This window comes from Limtongia smithiae, assembly GCF_038497785.1.
Source record: "Limtongia smithiae strain NRRL Y-17922 unplaced genomic scaffold V1518scaffold_2, whole genome shotgun sequence".
NCBI classification, from domain to species: domain Eukaryota; kingdom Fungi; phylum Ascomycota; class Lipomycetes; order Lipomycetales; family Lipomycetaceae; genus Limtongia; species Limtongia smithiae.
In genome coordinates, this window is record NW_027117623.1 from 1,409,526 (window position 1) to 1,429,986 (window position 20,461).

General features: G+C 53.6%; 8 protein-coding genes across 8 annotated transcripts; 4 read left to right on the plus strand and 4 right to left on the minus strand.

Moving 5' to 3' along the window:
• The first annotated feature begins 192 nt into the window (after positions 1-192).
• Positions 193-3,488, plus strand: V1518DRAFT_412876 (Sodium/calcium exchanger protein-domain-containing protein). Its single transcript, XM_066903193.1, has 2 exons — positions 193-482; positions 567-3,488. The coding sequence occupies exons 1-2, from the start codon at positions 255-257 to the stop codon at positions 3,441-3,443; spliced, it is 3,105 nt and encodes a 1,034-aa protein (XP_066761616.1). The 5' UTR covers positions 193-254; the 3' UTR covers positions 3,444-3,488.
• Positions 3,489-3,551: 63 nt separating this feature from the next.
• On the plus strand, positions 3,552-5,415 carry V1518DRAFT_182258 (uncharacterized protein). Its single transcript, XM_066900842.1, has one exon. It carries the CDS (start codon positions 3,626-3,628, stop codon positions 5,075-5,077), a length of 1,452 nt encoding a protein of 483 aa, XP_066761617.1. The 5' UTR covers positions 3,552-3,625; the 3' UTR covers positions 5,078-5,415.
• A 1-nt stretch (position 5,416) lies between these two features.
• V1518DRAFT_182277 (uncharacterized protein) lies at positions 5,417-6,550 on the plus strand. Its single transcript, XM_066900843.1, has one exon. It carries the CDS (start codon positions 5,710-5,712, stop codon positions 6,460-6,462), a length of 753 nt encoding a protein of 250 aa, XP_066761618.1. The 5' UTR covers positions 5,417-5,709; the 3' UTR covers positions 6,463-6,550.
• Positions 6,551-7,359: 809 nt separating this feature from the next.
• Positions 7,360-8,711, minus strand: V1518DRAFT_404253 (uncharacterized protein; the record flags this gene model as incomplete). The annotated part of the gene is made up of 4 exons (XM_066901882.1): positions 7,360-7,555; positions 7,609-7,744; positions 7,772-8,087; positions 8,139-8,711. The coding sequence occupies 4 exons, from the start codon at positions 8,709-8,711 to the stop codon at positions 7,360-7,362; spliced, it is 1,221 nt and encodes a 406-aa protein (XP_066761619.1).
• Positions 8,712-9,445: 734 nt separating this feature from the next.
• Positions 9,446-9,742, minus strand: V1518DRAFT_425976 (uncharacterized protein; the record flags this gene model as incomplete). The annotated part of the gene is made up of 1 exon (XM_066905954.1): positions 9,446-9,742. The coding sequence occupies one exon, from the start codon at positions 9,740-9,742 to the stop codon at positions 9,446-9,448; it is 297 nt and encodes a 98-aa protein (XP_066761620.1).
• Positions 9,743-9,814: 72 nt separating this feature from the next.
• On the minus strand, positions 9,815-10,482 carry V1518DRAFT_425977 (Rho GTPase activation protein; the record flags this gene model as incomplete). Its single annotated transcript, XM_066905955.1, has 2 exons — positions 9,815-10,287; positions 10,308-10,482. The coding sequence occupies 2 exons, from the start codon at positions 10,480-10,482 to the stop codon at positions 9,815-9,817; spliced, it is 648 nt and encodes a 215-aa protein (XP_066761621.1).
• A 1,407-nt stretch (positions 10,483-11,889) lies between these two features.
• Positions 11,890-12,294, plus strand: V1518DRAFT_425978 (uncharacterized protein; the record flags this gene model as incomplete). The annotated part of the gene is made up of 1 exon (XM_066905956.1): positions 11,890-12,294. One exon carries the CDS (start codon positions 11,890-11,892, stop codon positions 12,292-12,294), a length of 405 nt encoding a protein of 134 aa, XP_066761622.1.
• Positions 12,295-12,873: 579 nt separating this feature from the next.
• Positions 12,874-14,132, minus strand: V1518DRAFT_412896 (uncharacterized protein). The gene has a single exon (XM_066903194.1). It carries the CDS (start codon positions 13,848-13,850, stop codon positions 13,008-13,010), a length of 843 nt encoding a protein of 280 aa, XP_066761623.1. The 5' UTR covers positions 13,851-14,132; the 3' UTR covers positions 12,874-13,007.
• Positions 14,133-20,461: the final 6,329 nt, after the last annotated feature.

Here is a 20,461-nt window from a genome sequence, read left to right on the forward strand (position 1 = left end):
ATAAGAAGGGCGGTGGTGATGGTGAGAGTGGGAGCGTGGAGTTCGCGTTGTGTTGACGCGTGCGGCGCGTGTTGGCAGGACAACGGCAGCCCTAGCCCGCAGCTAGGGTCTCGTGTAAGGGCTACAGTCATTAGGGCTTTCAAACCTTAATGTGGCGCGCCTGGCCCTGGCTCCAGCGTCATCTACCCACAACGCCAGCGTCGCCATACCCCACGACGCACACCCTCCGACCATCCCGCCGTTCGGCACTCGCAATGCCGGTGCGCGTCCTCCACAGCCGTCTTGTGCTTACGTCGCGCGCGTCCCGCGCTTTGTTCGCACTTGCGATGTGTTTCGCGCTCGTGCTCATGCATCGCGTGCTGCCCGCCGCCGCAGCTGCGTCATCGCCGACAACGCGCTCCTTCGCACGTTCGCCGCTCGTGCTGGCCTCCCACTCGCCGCGGGAACTTTTCTCTTTCACGACGAACTCTGACGGACTAGAGGTGTGTGTAATTAGTGGCGGTAGGCGTGGTAGTGTGCAGTGATCGTTCGGCGTCCATCTGTGGCTAACGATCGCGCCCTCCCAGTGCATAGACGTGGGCTCAGTACTTCGTGAAGATCAATGCGCTTTTGTGCGCACACACTGCGCCGGCGACGCTGTCGGCTTTTTCAACTATCTTGAATTCTATTACTGCGTAATCGGCGACCTGCACGTACTCGGTTTTCTCGTGCTCACACTCTGGCTCATCGCCGTGTTCACCACGATCGGCATCACCGCGTCCGACTTCCTCTGCCCAAACTTGTCGACAATCGCAGATCTACTTGGAATGTCAGAGTCGTTTGCCGGCGTTACGTTTCTGGCACTGGGGAACGGATCGCCGGACGTGTTTTCGACTTACGCGGCGATGAAGGCAGGGTCGGGATCCTTGGCAGTTGGTGAGCTCATCGGCGCCGCGTCTTTCATCACCAGCGTCGTCGCCGGTGCAATGGCGATTATTTGCCCGTTTACTGTCGACGCCGGCACATTCACACGAGATCTGGGATTCTTTACAATTGCCGTGGCGTTCGCGCTCGCGTGCCTCAGCGATGGTCGCATTGAGCTGTGGGAGTGTACCGCCATGGTCGGCTTCTATCTCATGTACGTCGGCTTTGTGGTCGCGTGGCACTGGATTATTTCGCGCTGGATGAAGAAGCCGCCACCACCGCCATCGCGAACGTCGTCTACGCACACTACAGCAGCGTCAGCCACGTCGGATACATCGGCTAATTCTGCAGCGACGTACTACTCCGATCTTGTCAATTCGCCGGGCATGTTTTCAGACATACAAGACCTTGAGTCCACGCCCCTGCTTGGTGAGTCGAGCTCACCTACCCCGTCGTTCGAGATCAATCGCGCAGTGGACCGGTACGCGCTGCGATCTATGCACGACCACAGATACTACCCCCCGGACGAACCCGCGAGATTCTCCTCGTATCTCAGCGAGTCGCCCATGCTGGCGTCCTCCGCACCGATCCGACCATCCCTTGTATCTGCTCTCGACCTACGTTCGGCCGTCGAGCGCGGTCGCAAAGCCAACCGGGTTCCACTCGACGAAGGCACAGTGTCGCGTCACTTTAAGCACAAGCGCTCCGTCAGCGGTGTCTTGCCAAACGAGCAACCCAACCGGTCCGGTAGCACACACAAACGCAAGCCGTCGTCCGTATACCGACACAGCCATAAACCGTCAGCGAACATGCACGTGCGCACGGTATCATCGGCTACGCAATACTCCTTGAGTTCCTCGGTGCGGTCTCATTCGCATCTGCGGCCAATGTCGGAGAATGATGCCACGGACGGTGCATATTTCAGTGACGGCAGCCGTCCATCTTCGCGTGCTCGCGCGCCACATGCCCCGACTTCTTACGATCGGAGGCATTTAGAGAATACTCAAAACTTGCAAGGCGTGTCGCAACACAGTGAAATTAGACCGCCGTCGCTGCCACCGCCACCGCCAGCATATCGCGATGCGGTGCCGATATCGGTGGGTCATAGCACGTCATCCACATCGCTTCATCGGCAGCGGCCATCACTTTCATTGGCGGTTGATGGATTTGAGCGACGACGGTCTAATCCGGGTATCTCACCGAGTCCGCTGTTAACGCCCGCCTCGCCTAACGTCGGTCGACGGCCACTCGTGCGGCAAAATAGTGGACGACAATCACGATCGCCGTCACCCTATGTGCGGTTCCTCTCGTTTCAACCGCCGCTCGCGACGGCACAGCCGGAGATACCCCACGGCGCGAGCCGCATACATGAGGAGGATTTGCTATCGCTCGACGACGCGAGCAGCCGAGTGACTGAGACGCGGACGTTGCTATCTCCGGTGGCTGGCAGCGGACAGACTCTAGAGCTACCGTTCTCGGCCACACAGGCGGATGTGCTGTCGGATATCTCCGAAGGCGATACATCGCAGGAGCAGCAGTCTGGATGGGGTCGGTGGTGCTGCGCGTCTACAGCGATATCGGACGAGTTTTTGAAGACACTGTTTCCTACTGTCGAACGGCTACAGGAGAAGACGAACTTGAACAAGTTTGTGAGCATACTGGCGGTGCCGAGTGTGCTACTGTTGACGGTGACGATTCCCGTAATTGAGGTGGAACGGGTAGATCCAGAGCCTGAGCATGCGGAAGACTACGATGTGCCAGCGCTGCATGTCAATGACATTATGGACGACGCAGGCGTGCTTATGCCGGCGGATCACTACGATTCAGATAGCGACGACTCCAAGTCGACATACAAGGGGTGGAATAAGTGGCTAGTCGGCGCACAATGCGTGTTTGCGCCGCTGAGCGTGCTGCTTTTGAATATGTACGATGATCCGAGCCTGGCGCGACACGCCATGTATGTTGTCCTCGGTGGGCTGAGCATGTTTTGTACGATATTATATTTCACGGACGCGCACAGCGTACCGGTAAAGCTGTTGCCGATCCTGTGCTTCGTCGGATTCATCGTGAGCATATCTTGGATCGCCTCGGTGGCGGTGGAGGTGGTTGGAGTGTTGAAAGCATACGGCGTTATCTTTGGTATCAGTGATGCGATTCTTGGGCTCACAGTTTTTGCTTTGGGAAATTCGCTAGGAGATTTTGTGTCGAACATCACGGTGGCGAAGATGGGATATCCGATGATGGCGATCAGCGCGTGCTTCGGCAGCCCGATGCTGAATATTCTGATCGGCATCGGCGTGTCGGGCTTGTTACTCATGCGCAAGGGCGGTGGTTACACGGACGGTGAGGAAGGATATAAGCTCGAGATCGCGTCGTCGCTGGTGGTCTCCGCCGCGACGCTGTTCTTGAACTTGCTGCTGTTCCTGGTGGGGGTACCGCTGAGCCACTGGCGCATGACGCGGATCATCGGCATCGCAAGTCTTGCAATATGGACAGTAGGCACGGCGACAAACGTGATTCTAGAGATCATGTCGGTGTGACTAGAATGTGTACAGTAGTATACCTGTGAGAAATGTAAACGGCAGTGCTAGACCGTTTCAATCACGACGCGTGAGCTGCCAGTCACGCGCTAAGGTATATTTATCCCAGTTTCGCCCTTCCACGCCAATTGTTCTCCGCCAAACCAACTCCTCGCTTCACCACTTCCTTATCCTCCGCAAGCATGGCCCCTCGCGTCCTCCTCCGAGCCGCTGCGCTATGCTCTCTTTCCCGCGACGCACTCCTCCCGCCGCCACGAGATGCATCGACAGCGCCCGCGCGTGCGACACAACAAGACTGGGCCGATGGCGCGCGGGGTCTCGCGTGTTTGTTCGTGTACCTCTACCACATCGGCTCCGCCGCCACCGCAACTGCAGGATACTGGGTCCGCAAGGCGACCGACGGCGCTGGCATAGCACCGTCGTTTCTACAAATCTTCCCGGTGCGCCTTGTGTGGGCCGGTCCAGCGGCCGTCTTTTTCTTCTTCACGCTATCGGGCTACGCGTTGTCGCTGCGGACGATGTCCTTGATCCACAGCGGCGCGGCGCCCGAACGTGCGTACTCCTCCGTCGCGTCGGCTGCTATCCGTCGGTATCCTCGTCTTTTCGTCCCAGTCGCCGTGTCCATCGCGTTCATCTACGTGCTCACGCTGCTGCACGCGTTTCCGTACGCGGCGGAGTATGGTTTTAAGCACGTCCCGCCGCTCACCTCCTTCACACACTTCCTCGTCATGGTTCCACGCGTGTTTGCTTTTCACGATGTGTCGTACGAGTACAACGACTCGCTATGGACGATGCCTCACGAAATCTCGGGATCGTTCAAAGTGTTTTTGCTGCAGCTTGTGTTGGTGCCTATTCGTCTGCCGTTTCACGTGCCGATGCTCGTGATGTTCATCGCGTACGGACTGTTACTCGAGCAGAATATTTATTACATCAACTTCGCTGCTGGTGTGCTCGTCGCTGTGCTGTACGTTCGGAGGACTCAGAGCGAGCCTGCGCGCATGCAGGATTTCGAGTCTGCCGATCTTGAGCTGGAGAAGGAGGAGGTCGCACTCTCACGGATATTTTTGAGGAGTATTACCGGCCTCAAGATCATGCGTGCTATCTGGTCGACTTTAGTGGCATGGCACTACAACCTCTGCATCATCTTTGGACTCTACCTCGCGAGCTTTCCGGTTGATGCGCCCTCCGCCATCAACGTCCGCCTGTACCACTGGCTGTCGGCCTCCGGCTGGGGCGGCCACCTGGTGCACCACCACTGGAAGCACGGCAAGTACAAGGAAGACATACTTACCGTCGTCTGGAACAGTCTCGGCTCCATGCTCATCCTCTACGGTCTCGCACTCACCCGCACCAAATGTCTGCACATCTTCCTCTCCATTCGTCCGTTCAAGTTCCTCGGTGACATTTCCTTCGCGTTATATATCTACCACTACCCCATCTTCATTTCTCTTGGCGGTATTCTTGCGCACGCATTCCAGGGCGCGCTCAACATCAGCGCGCAGGCGGCGATATTTATCGCCTCGTTTTTCGTTCTGTTGGTACTCTTTGTCTGGTCCTGGTTTGTCACGCGTACAGTTGACAGTTGGGCCATCAAACTGGCAAAGCAGATTGACATGTTTGTACGAAGTTCATGATGTCTCAGTTTGAATGGTTTTAGGCATGCTCTCTTTGGTTTTGGGTTGTATATAAGGGAATCTATTCAGTTGCTAATTGTTTGTATTACACGTTGCCGTGCACTTGACAGAAAAGGAGCTATTACCGCTGCTGAGATCGGTTTACTCATCCGGATGAGCCTGACTGGCAAGCAGAAGATCAACGCGTTATGCGCCATGCTCTATGTAATCACAAGCCACTGCTATTTCATGAAAATGCATGTTAATTGCAACTTGTGCGAGTGCTATAGCACCGTTTTTCTCGTCATTGTAGACACGAATAAATTTGAACGCGCTGGAGCAGTCAAGTTTGTAACTAAGGTCAAGCGCTTGATTCAAGTTCTCAAAGGCCACTCACTGATCGATGCCATCTTCAATCATCATCATCACCACCACTCTATCTCTAAGTCGGCCTTCTACGACCTCGATTCACCACAACTTCACGAATTTAACACTACAGAGCGCATTCTGCGTGCTTACGGCTGATTTGAAAACCTCTCGCAGCCGCGTCTGTCGTGACTTGCAGAACGGCAGTTGGTATGTTTGGTTTTGTTGTGGTTGTGCGTCGCTAACACCGCAGTTTCTGGATCTGAGCACGCTGCCCTCATGGACAGATGCGGGATGTCCGCTCGTTGTGCTCTCCGTACTCTCCGCCGACGCTGAAGACTGTTCTGCTCTCAAGAACCGCTTATAGGACCTCGGGGTCCAATATATCTAATGACATTCTCTCTGTTGCGTCTTCAGACCCCGTCCTCGTGGCGCCCGTCAGCATGTTGCCTTCACCTCGCTCCACAAACATCGTCGCCATAGACCTCACTCTCAACGCCGCCGCAATCGCAGATGGCACTCATCAGGTCTTTTTAAACGGACTCATATCGTTTGAGGATATCGAGAATAATATATCTGCAGAGCTGACTCTTTCAAAGACTGGTGAAATTACGCATGAGCTCCCATACGACGACTACTATGACGAAGGTGACGAGCCATGGCCGTTTGTATGCTCGAAGAGGTGGATGGATGAGTACTTCTGCCTGGAATCGTACCGGTCGCGGCTGTTATCCACGCTCAAGGTGTTCTGGGACCGCGTATACCTTGGCACGAAGGCTAATCCTGTTCCGGTGCTACCCACGGCATATGCTCACCACTACCTTCCCGCAGATGAGATCGACACGGATGAAAAAGCAGGGTATGAGTTTGTCGACGGCGTGTATAGCGGACGATGGACGTGCACGGGGAATGCGGAAGAGAACGAGGTGCCAGGGACTTCGTTCCGGACAATGATGCAGGAAGCGCGTTGGCACTCTAGTGAAGGGAACACGCCGGTGGGGTTTTTGGGCGCGTTGTGGCAAGAGATGATTACGGCTTAGATGTAGTGAAAGCATTCGGCTTGGTTAGAAATCAGAATAGGAATACACGGTTCGTCGTGTTCAAAGAAGAAGCGTAGAACCAGAGACTGTGCGAGCGATCTCACACCAGGAGTCAACTTTGCGGACCCCAGAAGTCGCAACAGGATCTCGTGACTATCCACCACAACAAGGCATATCATCATGCTCCTCCTAGCAGCTGGTCCACCGTGACCGCGATGCGTGAGCTAGCATGTTCTGATCTCATGCATTTGTGTCTGGACTAAGATCTGTAGTTCCTAGACGCGACCGCGCTGTGGTCAGCCGACACGGGACGACCTCTGCTCGTGCTCTCTGCGCTGTCAATGTCCGACATGACCTGCACCACGCGACAAGATGAGTACCACGATCTCGAGAAGCAATGCGTCTGACTTTTCTGCCGTCGTGACTACAGACCCCGTGCCTGTTGAGCCGATGGGCACGATCCCGCCGGCGGAGCAGATGCTGACAGTTTCTACTCCACACGGAAGCTCAATGCATTCGCGACTGCGGATAGCACATTAATTTCGCTTTATTGCCGAATTACGGCGTTACGACAGACTATTATTTATGATGAGATGGAGAGGAATGTAGGGAATGGGATGGTTGTATCGACGCAGCTCCTGTTTAGCGATGCGGGACAGATTGACTTCCTCTCCTCTGTCGACGCGGAGGAAGCCCAGAAACAACATCCATGTAGAATTATAGAAGGGCACAATAACTCCTAATCGGATAGACAGGATCGGATAGACAGGATTCGGAATGGAGCAGATGGAACTACATGGCCACTACGCACAGTCACTTGTCGTGCCTCACTTGCGAGGAGGGCATGCAGGAGGATGAATTGCGACCCATCCCAGGGGTATAAAGCGAATGAGGTCCTTAGTCCTGCGAAGCACCCACGGCCGACTTGCACACGATGTCCTTCGTACGGCACCCAGGCCCCTCCTCCGACGAATCTTCCTGCACAGGCTGCTCGGGGTCAACATTAGCGTTGTTCGCCACACTGAGGCGAGCCCATCGGTGCGACGGTGGTAGGTACTGGTGGAATACTTTCGGCATCTTTGACAAGTCCCACCTGCAAGCTGATTAAGCTATACTGGTCATAACCATAGCGACATGAAAACTTACTCGGCAACAGCAACGGCGATCGCCCTTGCACGGAACCGCAGAACTCTTGCGGAGAAGTTGGCGAGCTTCGCCACGTCCGTCCGCAGAACGATAGGTATGACCCCCTTGTCGTCCTGATTTGCCAGAGCGATCAGAGCTAACTAGACGAGAGTCAGAGATGAACCAGCAAGGATCATCACGCCACGAGGAAGACTTGCGTTGGTGAGGAAAGGCCAGCCGCAGTGTGGGAAGAACGACATGTACCGACACAAGGCGTTGCTGTGTTCCTCGCGCCATTTCGCATTCGGACCTGCAGATGATCGGAGAGGATGGCCGGGCGGAAGAAGGACGGAAATGCTGACCGGGGCGGGCTCGCACTCGATATTGGCCATCGAAGGGATTAAACCCAGGCGTTCCGACGTCTTGGCGATGTCGTTGACGCCGAGATTACTGACGAACGGATATATGGGCGTGGTGCGGTGGCGATCGTCGCGTACAGCCTGCACCGGTTAGTAGTCATCCGACAGTCTAGAATAGAAAATGCGATTTACCATTGCGGTTTTGTGGACGTCATAGTCGTGGTCAACCATAAGGTTGTTCACTGCTGTACCAACCTGGTAGCGCGCTTCGTAGACGGCGGATTTGACAAAACGCTTCTGCGCTGCTGTCACCGCATTGCGCTTTTTTCGAGCGGCCAGGGCGGCTGCGGCGGACTCAGCGTGCTTGGAAATACTGGACTGTGGACGGGGAGGCCTCGGCAACGGAGTCGATCTCGGCACATACAGTTCTCGCGAAAGCAAGTTGTCGGCCGCTGACTCTGAGATCTCAGAGCCGTCCTGAGAGGCCTCGTCCGCTTGCAGTCGACGCAATTTGTCGTTAAACACCTCAGCTGGGTTCACTGCAAAGATCCAGCGGAGGCGAGGGTCCGGGGACGGGGACGGATTGCGCGGGAAAGCGAACGAAGGCACTGCTGAACGGGGCGCCGCACTGTCGGAATTCAGTGTCGCAGCGGCACCGGTCGAGTCTTCGGTGGTACGGGAACGGGCAGCCAATGGATTTACTGGAACGCGGAAGCGCTGGATGATAATGTTGTCAGGGATAGATTCCTCGTCAGAAGTCAGCATGATGGTTATGGATAGGCGGAATAAGCAGATACTGGAGAGGGTGGGTGGGGGAGGGGGAGAGTGGGGCGAAGGGGGAGTGGAGGGAAAGGGAGGCGAAGTGTGCAGATAACAGGAGAGTTACGAGAGTCTGGAGGGTGGCAGTGGCAATAACGGTACACAGGCTGTAATTAAAACTCGTTACCAACTTGGTCCGTGCGGTGGCAGTTCCAGGGACGATGACGATTAATTAATTTATGGCGAGAAGATTGTCGCGGCGGTGTGGCGGCACGTGGCGCTGGTCCGGGCCCCGGTTTAGCCGTCCAGCGTGCCTGCGCTGTTCTGTGTGCGTCCGCGCGGGCAGGGCGCGCCGCGATGGATGCGTGTGCTGATTGGCGCCTAGCAACTGGCGCAGGGTTGCGGAGGGTTGCGAGGGTTGACTCACCAACCCTCGTCCTGGCGGGGTTGGCTCTTGCTCGCAGAGGTGCGCACCGAACAACCCTCGTTCTGCTGCGGCAGCCGCGCCAGCAGCCGCGCCAGCAGCCGCGCTCTCGCTGCGCTCCTCGTACAGCCGCGCCAGCTCTGCCACCACCCGTCCCCGCCCCCGCCAGCCCTCCCCCCGCGCCCACCCGCGCCCCTGGCGCCACGTTCACCTTGCGCGCGCGAGCCGCGCCCAGTCTTCGCCGCCGCGGCCGCCGCGATCACGTAGGACGACACCTGTCGCAGCGCCGTGGTCGTCGCCACCTTGTCCCCCGAAATCACTGGAACCCGCCCACCGTCGCCGCCGTGCTGCCGCCCGCCGTGTGCCGCGGCGACGGCACCACCGTCCTGCTCGGCTTCGTCTTGGACGAGTACGCGAACCTGATCTTCTGTGGCACCGGCGCGTCACGCAACTCTGCCAGCAACGGCACTGTCGATGTCGTCGAGCTCGCCGACGGCGCTGGCGATGCGCTGGTCGAGCTTGCCGCGCTCGTGGTCGTGGTCATGGTCGTGGTCGTGGTCGTGGTCGTGGTCGTGTTCGTGCTCACCGCCAACGCTGTTGTCGAACTCGCCATGACTGAACTCGCCGCGGTCGAGCTCACACTCCGGCTCATACTCGCTGCAGTCGATGGCCCCGGCGGCGTAAACTACTTGAGCGGCACCGGCCGCGGCAGCTGCTTCGACGACGACGACCTCGACACCACCGACCCCCTCCTGCCGCACCCAATGGTCCACTCGTCATCCGCCCCTCTTCCGTCCTCGTCCTCCCCGCCATCGCCCAGTACCGAGCACGGCAGCTCGTCCCAGTAATAAATCAAACACTCAAACACCTTCATGTTGAACTTCAAAATGCGCATCGTCTCGACCGGGTTCGCCACGTACTCCATCTGCTGCTGCGCGTCCTCCACGAGCGTCGCACTCGACTCGTTTGTCTCGCCGCCATTATACGTCACCATCTCCGGCGACTCGTCCGTCAGAATCGAAAGCCGCACCAGGCTCGGCGTGATTGCGCGCGCGAGGTTCACTATCGTCATCCGCGTGTGCTGCGCCTTCGGCGCCACCGCTCGCAGGAGCGGCATGAGCAGCGCGAACAGCGCTAGCGTCTGCCGCGCAAGCTCCTCTGCCACTAGCGCCGTGCACTTCCGCGTTGCGCGAACTCCGGAAACTGCTCAAGCAGTCCGCGCGGCAGCGGCGCCGTGGGCAGGCACTGCAGAAACAGCTTCATGACCGACGCCGCCACATGCGGCGAGTAGTCCGCCAGGTCCACCACCTGACACCGGTCGAACGCCTCCCTCAGAATCTCAAGGTGCTCCATGCGCGGCGACACCCGGAATATACCCTCAGTGTAGATGCCCTCCACGGCAAGATGGTGTATGCACTGCCGCTAGAACCGCGGCACCACGTCCCGCTCCGGCAGATCTCGACCAAACAGCGGCGGGAACGGGCTCGCCAACTCGATCCGCGGCTGCAGACGCCAGTCGTGAATGTAGACGGCAAGCGGGATCAGGATGAAGCGGATGTGCAGTAGCGTCGTCAGCACTGAGATGTTTGCAACATGCACCGTCTTCTTGCGGAACTTTCACGACACAGACCCCGCCACCATCTCCATGATCGTGCGCACCCCACCAGTGCTCGTGCACAATGTACAGCCGCTTCAGCAGCTTGCGCGCGTCTCGGTCCAGCACCGAATATGTGTGGATCATCCATGCCCACGATGGCGGTACGGCGCGCCGCCGGCAAAAAAACACGACAGAGTAGTCTACGCCGGCAATCACTTCCAGTAGATGCGGCAGCTGCAGCGAGTATGACACTGCTTAGGCCGACGGCAGCGCGGTCGCGTTCAGCACATACAGCCGCGTACCCGTCGCGCGGGGTCATCCATGCCGGCCGGGTACAGAATCTTCTCCACCATCACGCGCAGCTCGATCGGCGAGAACGCCTGCGCGGGAGGTCCGTCCGTGGTGCCGGGCTAGCACGGCATTGCAGCGGCGAGGCTGATATATGGCGATAGCGTGGGCGACGCCGAGTGTGTGAGCGCTGGCGGCGATGTCGCGGCGGCACGCGCGGGGTAGAGTGTAGAGCACAGCTCAGCGGACAATTGCAGCAGAAGCAGCCGGCACGAGCACCGCGGCGGCAGACGGAACAGGAGCGCGCACGCGGCGAGGAGTCCGAACATGAGCGCGCGACACAGGCCGAGGCGCGCGCGGAGACAGCGCAGGATCTCGGATTCGCGCACGACGTAGTAACACAAAAGCAGCGGCCGCGGAGCACGAGCAGTGCGAGGCGGCGCGGGCAGGACGCGTCGTCACGGGAGGTAGGAATCGGGTTGCGATGGTGATGCAGACAGGAGCGCGACAGCATCTGGATTGCGTTTACACGCGCACCCGATCGGGACGTGAATTGTGAGTGCAGATCACGTGAGTAGCTCGTGACTGAAATCATGTGAATGTGACTGCATTTCCTGTGTTAATAGTTTGCTCCGGCATACGACAAAGACCGTGATTCTACGACGGAGATATCAAAGAAGATTCCAGTCGATCTTCGTTGAAATTTGCAAAGTGCTTGAACACCCCAAAAACATCCCGTGCTAGATCAGCAAATTCACTTTCCAAACAGTAGTGGCTGAGCAGATTAGGGGTAAGGGCTAAATGTACGCAACATTCTTATAATGGCGACCTCCGCGCGAGAGCGTTTTCCGTGTAACCCAGCATCTCTCGCACAAATGTCTGAAGAGAAACAGGTCGAAGAATTCACTGCCTCCGGCGACGAAGAAGAGCTGATCCCTCTTGTAGACGTAGCTGCGTCTTCCAATCCAGCACCGCCGCCTCCTCCGGGTTGGACCGTCGAAGACTATGCGCGGTTTGTTGCAAAGTACAACACCTTCGCCTCCACTGAGAACGCGGCCACGCTCGCAGATGTGCGGAAGAAGTCCAAAACGCGATCGGAAAAGGGCAGCAGGGTGGATCGCTTAGTGGTCATTCTAGTCTTGGTAGCCAAAACACTGCCGCTCATTATTGGCATTGTGATCGCGGTTCGCTTACTGAATGCGCGAGCAGACCGAATTCCGGGTTGCAAATGGGTACATCCGGAAGCGGAGGAGTATGGCTACTATCAGTGCGGCCGCTGAGAAACGCACGACGTGGATTTATCTTGAGGATGTGAAGGCTTTGCCTGTAGTTGCGAACAGTGATTTGGTTTTCATAATGGGATGTAACATAGTAACGGTAATGCACAAACCCCACAAAGTCCGTCCTAATGTCGTCGGATTCATAAGAGCTGATAGGACTATTTTCATGTAGATTCGAAGATGCGGGTAGTGAAATCAAAACTCTGAGAAGCGAGGACTACTACATATAAACGATCGCGGGCTCGACAGCAAACCACGGATCATCTATATCACAGGCTGCGTCATGCGCAACAGATGGTTCAGCCGCACTACGCACGGGTGAATACAAGCAGCATCGCACATCAGATATGTTGGCATTGCGACGACTTCCCAGACTGCGGCCTGGTTGAGCGGGCCGGCCATGTCATCGGCGGCCATGACCGTCGTGCACCCTGGAATGCGCGCCCGCGCGGCCCAACCTCTTCATCTCTGCCACCTTCGTCGGTGGCGTCTGGGTCGACGGCGACAGCGGAGTGGAATCATAGGTTACAGATGCGACCAGAACAGCGTTTGCACTGCATGCTCCAGTCTGGATTTGTGGCGCCTTTACATGATGCGAACGACGTAATATTTCCAGCTGCTGCCGCTCTCGACGCTATACCAACCGTGATCACGCAAGGCCACAGTCGTGAAGTTTGTATCTATCGACTATCTACTCTATACAGCTCACGAGCTCAAGTGCAGCCGGTGGGCCGGTTGCTGTAGCACACATCTGCATAGCTCGACTTTGACAAGCCGGAGGTCTCGTGCACGATCTCACAGCTCTTCTGGCTGGTCTCGTCCGCGTCGAAGCATCTCCACTTGCAGTCCGTCCACGACGTCGAGAAAAACGGGGCGGTCACGCTGACGTTGCGCGACCAGGACACGCAGCACTGCGAGCTGCCGTACCCGTTGCTCTCCTTACGACAGTAGCTTCGTGGGGACTGCTCGCCGCGCTTGAAGCCATAGCTGGGTATGCCGGCTGCGATGCCTGCGAAAAAGCCCGCGCACACGCCGTAGATGACTTTGTGGGAGGTGCTACACTTGGTGGAAGTGTCTGCGCGCCTGAGCAGGGCCACGGAGCTGGACTCCGACGAGATCTCAGCGGCCGTGAGACTTGTGTACGTGTTGACGTCCGCGACAATACCGTTGTAGGTGAGCACGTAGTCTTCGTCACTGATGCCGGCCAGGTCGCCAAGGTAGAACGCGAGCGTGTAGTTTTCGATCAGCTCCTGCACTTCGCCCTGCACGTCGAGCACAAGGTCAGTAATGTACACCAGGTGGTCGTAGGCGGTGCCGGTCCAGACCACACCGAGGTCGGAGGGGTACGACGCGTTGGAGATGTTGGACGCCCCGCCAGTGATCAGCGTGATGAGGGACTCCTGCACAGTAAAAGAGTACGTGTATGTCGTGTTGTCGAGGCCTGTGCCATTGCCGTGCACGCCGAGGTTGTAAACGATGGCGGCGACCTGGCGGGCGCACAACTGCAGCAGAAGTAGAAACTGTAGGACGCGAAAAAACACGGCGTTCCTCGACATAGTCGCGACTGCGTCAGAACCTCTGCAGTGCAGGAGCGCGCGCTGCGCCGCCTATCTATATACAATCAGCCTGGAGCTACACGATATACTACTAACCAGTCTAGACATCTCGCCGTTGCAGGACAGCACTGCAGAAGTGACAGCCGCCACAATCACCAGCACTGCGCATGTTCGCCGGCCTCGCATCTACACAAGCTTTGGGCACTCGAATATTCAGGCCGCGGCGAGCCTAACCCTAACATGTTCAGAATTAGGTCTGTACGGCGTGCGCGGATTGCCAGGTCGAGCGAATATTCCACCCGCGTGCGCCACAACCGAACCCTGTCCTTTACGCAACCCTGTCCCCCCTGACGCCGCCGATCAGGCCAGGCCGCCGCCACCCCAGCATGGACAATTTTAAAGTTTTTTGCGTGAAATTCGTCGAGCTCGCGCACATGGCGATCCCAGAAACTTGCGTCTCTTCAAAGAAAATATTTAATGGGACGCACGCGTAGAGCCAAACGCGCCGAGAGTGATGCGCTTACGTGATAGATCGTAGCCCTCGCGGTGGGCGAGTTGTGGGCGATCAAAGGGCGAGCGGCCTCGCAAGGGAGGAGAAGAGAACAAGCAGGCGGAAACTCAAATTCTCCGAGTAACCCTAATCTCGAGGACGAGCGACGTTCAGACTTCAGACACAGGCATGCCTCTTGATGCTGGACTGATGTAGGTTGAGCCGGCGCCTATGAAGACGTGACGACTTTATGACCGATTCTCGAGGGACGTATTCTAATCTCGCCATTCTGTTGAATTCTCTAATGATTCATCAGTAGTGACGGCGGCGGCTTTAATTATGATGAGGATGAAAATGGATCCCAAAGAGCGCAATTTGACTCAGGCGGCATGCAGCCACGTCGATATATATAGAAGCGATCTCTTGGACTGACGGGCATTATCTCGGTTACACTGAGTTATCACTCGGTTAGAGCTACATTGCTGATGTGGCTCAGACTACATATCTAGTCTACACCGAGCCGAGGTTCCAGAAGGCAGAGGTCACAGGTCCGCCAATTTACATTGTAAGTCTACATGCTTGATATGGGCATGCATGGGAGATATTTTTACTAAGGTGGCAAGGCCTTGTGTCATATGCATCCTTGGATGTTTTGATAGTTGAATCAATTTGCTATCTACAAGCGATTGATGCAGATAACTGTGACATTCCAGTCACGACATTTCAGTAATTCATGCGTCAATTGCATTTAAGTGAGACATGACACAAAAAAAAAAGGTGATATATGATCTATTAGTCTGAAGACTGCAGGATGACATACAAATGGATTGTTGTTCCATCCTGCATGATCCCGAGCAATTTTATTTTTAGTGAAATTTGAGTCAGCATTGTCAGCCAGTTTATGTATTTTGGGAATGTAGTTTGGGGATCTGATTCCAGTCATTATGCATGTTTTTTTAAACTCAACTCTGTCTTGATGTTTTGATTTATTGCAGCTGGTTTTTCATGTCCAGTTGGCGACTCTTCTAGTCTCACCTTGCTTTCAGCACACGAACTAGGAAGATTGCGCTGGCGCACAAATTAAGCCCGTTGGGGTAAGAATCCTGCAACGTGAGCATGAGGCCGTGCAAGAAAGGGTTTTGCAGTAGCATGGATCGCCTGTCATTATACCATGGCTGCTGTGTATATTTCAACAAGTATTACGGTTGCGCTGTACATATGTTGGCATTGTAAACCATGCTTGAAAATTTCGGAGATGTCAGACCATTGTGGCATGAATGCTATATGGTACACCACCTGCCCATAAAATCTGCCATTTTATTGTGGCAAAGTGTCTCTGGAGAGAGTCTGGCCAGTTTTTAAGCTGTACTTTTCAAACTTCGCCAAAAGCACTCCAAGGGCTGGAGCCCAGCCCAGTTCCTCGAGATTCCGTGCTATTTCTCCAAATAAGGTTTTCTAAACTCCCAATATGCCACCACCACCACCATTGCACTTATCCCGCCATCAGCAGATTGTCACTGGTTTTGCCAACATCCAGCAGCCAGAGTCCACTCTTTGCTCTTGAATAGTCTATGTTTAAGTTATGAAACAAAATTGCAGACACAGAATGTTTGTTTCCAAGGGCGCATTTTACAGATACGTTGCTATGGCTTTGGGCAGGCATTTCATATACCTGAGAGTACTGCTGAACTTTCAGTACAGCAGTTTTTAACAAATGAAATGGAACGAATGTTTTCATTTGAAGATGTGCAAATATTCTCAGCAGACTTGGCCAGAACATATCAGTTTTTCAGAACAATTCTTATGGCTCCGACGAAAAATTAATTGAAACAAATCATAAGGTTACAGATGCTCACAATACCAACAATCATATGGAACAAGATATGACTTCGATTTTTTCAACAATACTTTCAGATGATCTTTTTGACAAAGAACGTTACAATCAAGATTTGATGGAGGATCTTCTCAAGTTACCAGCAAGTAAGAGGATAAAGATGCAACAGCAGATTTTTCAGAGATATCTACGATAATTCTGTGAGGAGAGCATCCTTCCAGCATGGAGGTCACCAATGAGGGAACCAAACTTGATAACAGCAAAAAGGATGCTGGTTTATTTGCCAATGACCATAACAGATCTCACTGGTAAGCTTATACCTATATTGGGCTCAATTATTATTTTCACTTTTCAGATGCAGATAAGGAGAAGCTGGCAGCAGCAGTTTTTGACACAGGTGAGATTTCTATTACATTATCCCAGAAGATATTCACTAACTGATCAGGACGAATTACTGGATTCAAACTCCGGCCCTCTCTGGGTTTGCGCAGTGGTCTCATGGAGACTATGCCAGGAACCACTGGAAGATCAATCAAAACAATGAGACTGAAAACTGAAGATCAAATTAGAAAGATTATTGACACATGGACAGCAGCTATAATGGAAGGGAACACTGCTGCACTCGTTCAAGGTGTCACACAGAATATGACAGGAGCAGATTTACAGAAACATTTGCTTGAGGGTCTGCAACAATAAGAAATTTTACAATATCTTATTATACTAAAAAATATGTGATCTAAGAACATAACTGAAGTACAGGTGCTCTTGCAAGTGTAAGAAAACAGAATACATTGCTAGGTATTCCTAGAATGCAATTGGAAACTGCTGTTTATCAGTTGTGATGTCTACCATTCACTTAAGTTGAGTTAACCAAAAGCTACTTTAAGTCTTCTGCTAGCTGAGAACATGGTTTCCTATTTTATTGTTCACCAGCCCGAGTGCTTTACTGTCAGGTATGGCATGTAGCTCCAAACTCTTCAGAGTGCAAAGTATGTTGGATATTCCCACAATGAGTCTTTCAATTTAATAAATAGTTGGTTGGCCTCACCAAATTTAAAATTATTTGCAGCAAAAGTGTTGGACTTAGCCAAATTTTCGTGGCTGACGCAGCCCATATTCATTGGGAGGCGACTGTTTAAACCTACAGTGAATGCCGATTTCTGAAAATTGCAAGATTGAAGCTCCTACACACAAATTTAAAGGGTTCCAACTCTGGTAGTCCAACTATCAACCGCCCTCAGCCGCACTCCCACTTTGAAGAACTGACTCCGAGATTGGAGTGTTCCGTGCCTGCAATGTCTCTGCCATGACAGATCTCTCCAAACGACACAGGTATTATTTTTTATTTTTTTTATTGCTACCCCAGAGGCAGCCATGTCGGCCCGCTCACCTCTCCACTCACCGGCGCTGCATCTTCGGGCAGCCAATTTCTGAGGTTATCATTGCACTTGTGCTGCTCCTACAGTCCTGTCCTGTTGACATCCGATTGTTCAAATGCAAAGTAAAACTATGTGCGTGTATGTATTCAGTTGTATAGATTACAGTCTAAGAGCGCGTCATCTCTGTAGAGGAATAAGGTTAGGCAGCAACATCACCTTGAACTCTACCGAGAGTAACACAGCAGTGAAAGCAACAGAGCTATCATCTCGGAAGCCACATCCACATTACATGGCAGACATTCATGGATTGGTTGAGAGAGGTTGGTGGTACATACGTATATGGGTATTTCGAACAATGAACTTTATCTAGTTTTGGAAACTGCCTTGTTGACCATCGTCTCCTGATGCTGTGGTTAGCAGGGCCTCCTTGGCAGACGCTATTCAAAAATGGCTGCCATAAGTGGCTTTGGTCTTTCTGGTATTTTTGGATAGTGTCTTTATACCATACAGACAGACCATACCACAGTATTATTTTGATTCCCACACATAAAACAGACCGCCATCTCGGAATTTGGACGCTTAGAATTACACCAACCAGCATAAGCGATGCAATTCCGAGATAGCGGCCACAATTTGCACCTATCTGTCTTATTATTGGATGCTGTCTTTATATAAATGCCGATAAACGAAGGCACTATTTTATTTGATTCTCGCACTTGAGAAGGACACTCTCGGATTTGGACAGTAGGATGATTATGTTAGCTAGCATAGACAATGGGATTCCGAGATGGTGGTCATGACTTGCTACTCTCTGTCTGATTTTTGGGTACTATGCTCTTACCATATAAACAAGCGACGAAAAATATGATTCGATTCTCGTACATCAGCAAGGCCGCCATCTCAGCTTTTGGACGCTAGGAGCATGTCAGCCAGCTTGAACAACGTCATCCCGAGATGGCGGCTACAAGTTGCTATCTTTGGGGGATTGGAATAATGTATTCATACCATACTTGTGGAAAATGGTGCGATGTTACCGTCGACATTTCAAATAAGAAATACAGCTATCGCGGAACTGGAGGCGAGTGAGCAGAGTCAAGTACTAGGTTGGTGAGACCAGTTTGAGAACGCCATTCTGTGATTAAAGCTACAATCGCTGATAAGATCATCCTGTTTCAAAAGCTACCATGTAGTGCATCTCGCCCATTTTGTGCTTTTGAATTGATATATGGTGAAGAGAAATCCTGAAACTGCAGCTGGATAGTACTCTCAACCAGCTTCTGCAGCACCACTGTGAGAATGCAGCCGTGCGCGGCTCTTGCAATCCGACCTTTGCGATGACGCGTTTATGCCACCAAACAACAGCAAGTGTGCTGTGTGTTAATGGATAATGATTTTTGAGAGAGCGATTTCGGACCTCCAAGCCATGCCAGCTCTGTCAGCTTCAAAAGTTCAGCAGAAGATAGCGGAACTATGTAAGGACACGTGTAACAAACTTGGAGCCAGCCGTCCGGCAAATATATCGACGCTGCGTGCACAGGAGACAACTAGAAGCTGCATCAGATGGCGGCTCTACAGTTGTGAGCCTCGCCGAAGCTGTTATCTTCACCACTGCCGGTGAGTTTGAATTAGTTGAGGACACTCAGCGACGCTTAATATGTAGTCGCATAGATGAGTTTAGAGCATGTATAATTATACAAAGACCATGTGGTAATATACCAATGTATATGCATGTATATCAGTATGAACCAAACAGAGGGATAATCTCTGAGGGCTGTCAGCAGGTCCGACATGGTGATAGCTTACTTTTGCGAGAAGTGTATGTGCCGAGATTGACTCCATTGCCGTGGCCTTCCTGTCCACAGTCCAGTAAGTATTTCCAACCACGCTGAGTCCGCCGCAGCCACCTTGGCCGCTTGTACACAGCGCAATGCAGTGACAGTAACGCACAAGCGTTTTGTCAAATCCGCAATCTACGAAGCGCGCTACCAAGTTTACACAGCAGTGAACGACCTTATGATTGACCACGACTATGACGTCCACAAAACCGCAATGGTAAATCGCATTTTAGATTCTGGACTGTCGAATGACTATATTAACCTGTGCAGACTGTATGCAACGATCACCACCGCAACACGCCCATATATCCGCTCATCAGTAATCCTCGGCGTCAGCGACATCGCGAGGACGTCAGAACGTCAGAGTCTGATACCCTCGATGACCAATATCGAATGTGAGCTAACGCTGATCAGCATTTCCGACCTTCTCCCGCCCGGGCATCTTCTCGGACTACCTAAAGTTCTGAAGGCAAAAGGGCCAGAGAAATGCAGCAATGCCTTGTGTCGATACATGTCGTTCTTGCACTGCGGCTGGCTTTGCCTCAGCAACGCCAGTCTTCCTCGTGACATGATGATCCTTGCTAGTTCATCTGACCCTTGTCTAGTTAGCTCTGGTCCTTCAGGCGAATCAGGACGACAAGGGGGCCATACCTGTCATTCCAATACGAAGTCATGTGGGCCTCCTTGATAATATGATGGACGCGGTGGATGAGAGGTGGTTTGGTGGCGAAATTGGGGTCGTCCTGGACGAGATGCGATTTGTCGGCCGCTGACTCCGAGGCCTTGGAATTATCCTGAGAGGCTTCGTCTGCTTGCAGTCAACGCAGTTTGTCGTCAAACACTGTACTCGGGTTCGTTGCGAAGATCCAGCGGAGGCGAGGGTCTGGGGACTAGTTGCGCCAGAAAGCGAACGAAGACATGGTCGAACGGGGTGCGGCACGCGGCATTCAGTGTTGCGGCGTCGAATGAATTCACTGCCATACAAGAAGAGGCGCCCAATGGCCTTACTGCGGCGCGGAGCTCTGGACGATAATATTCATCTAGTCAGGCATGGATTCCTCGTCTGAGGCAGG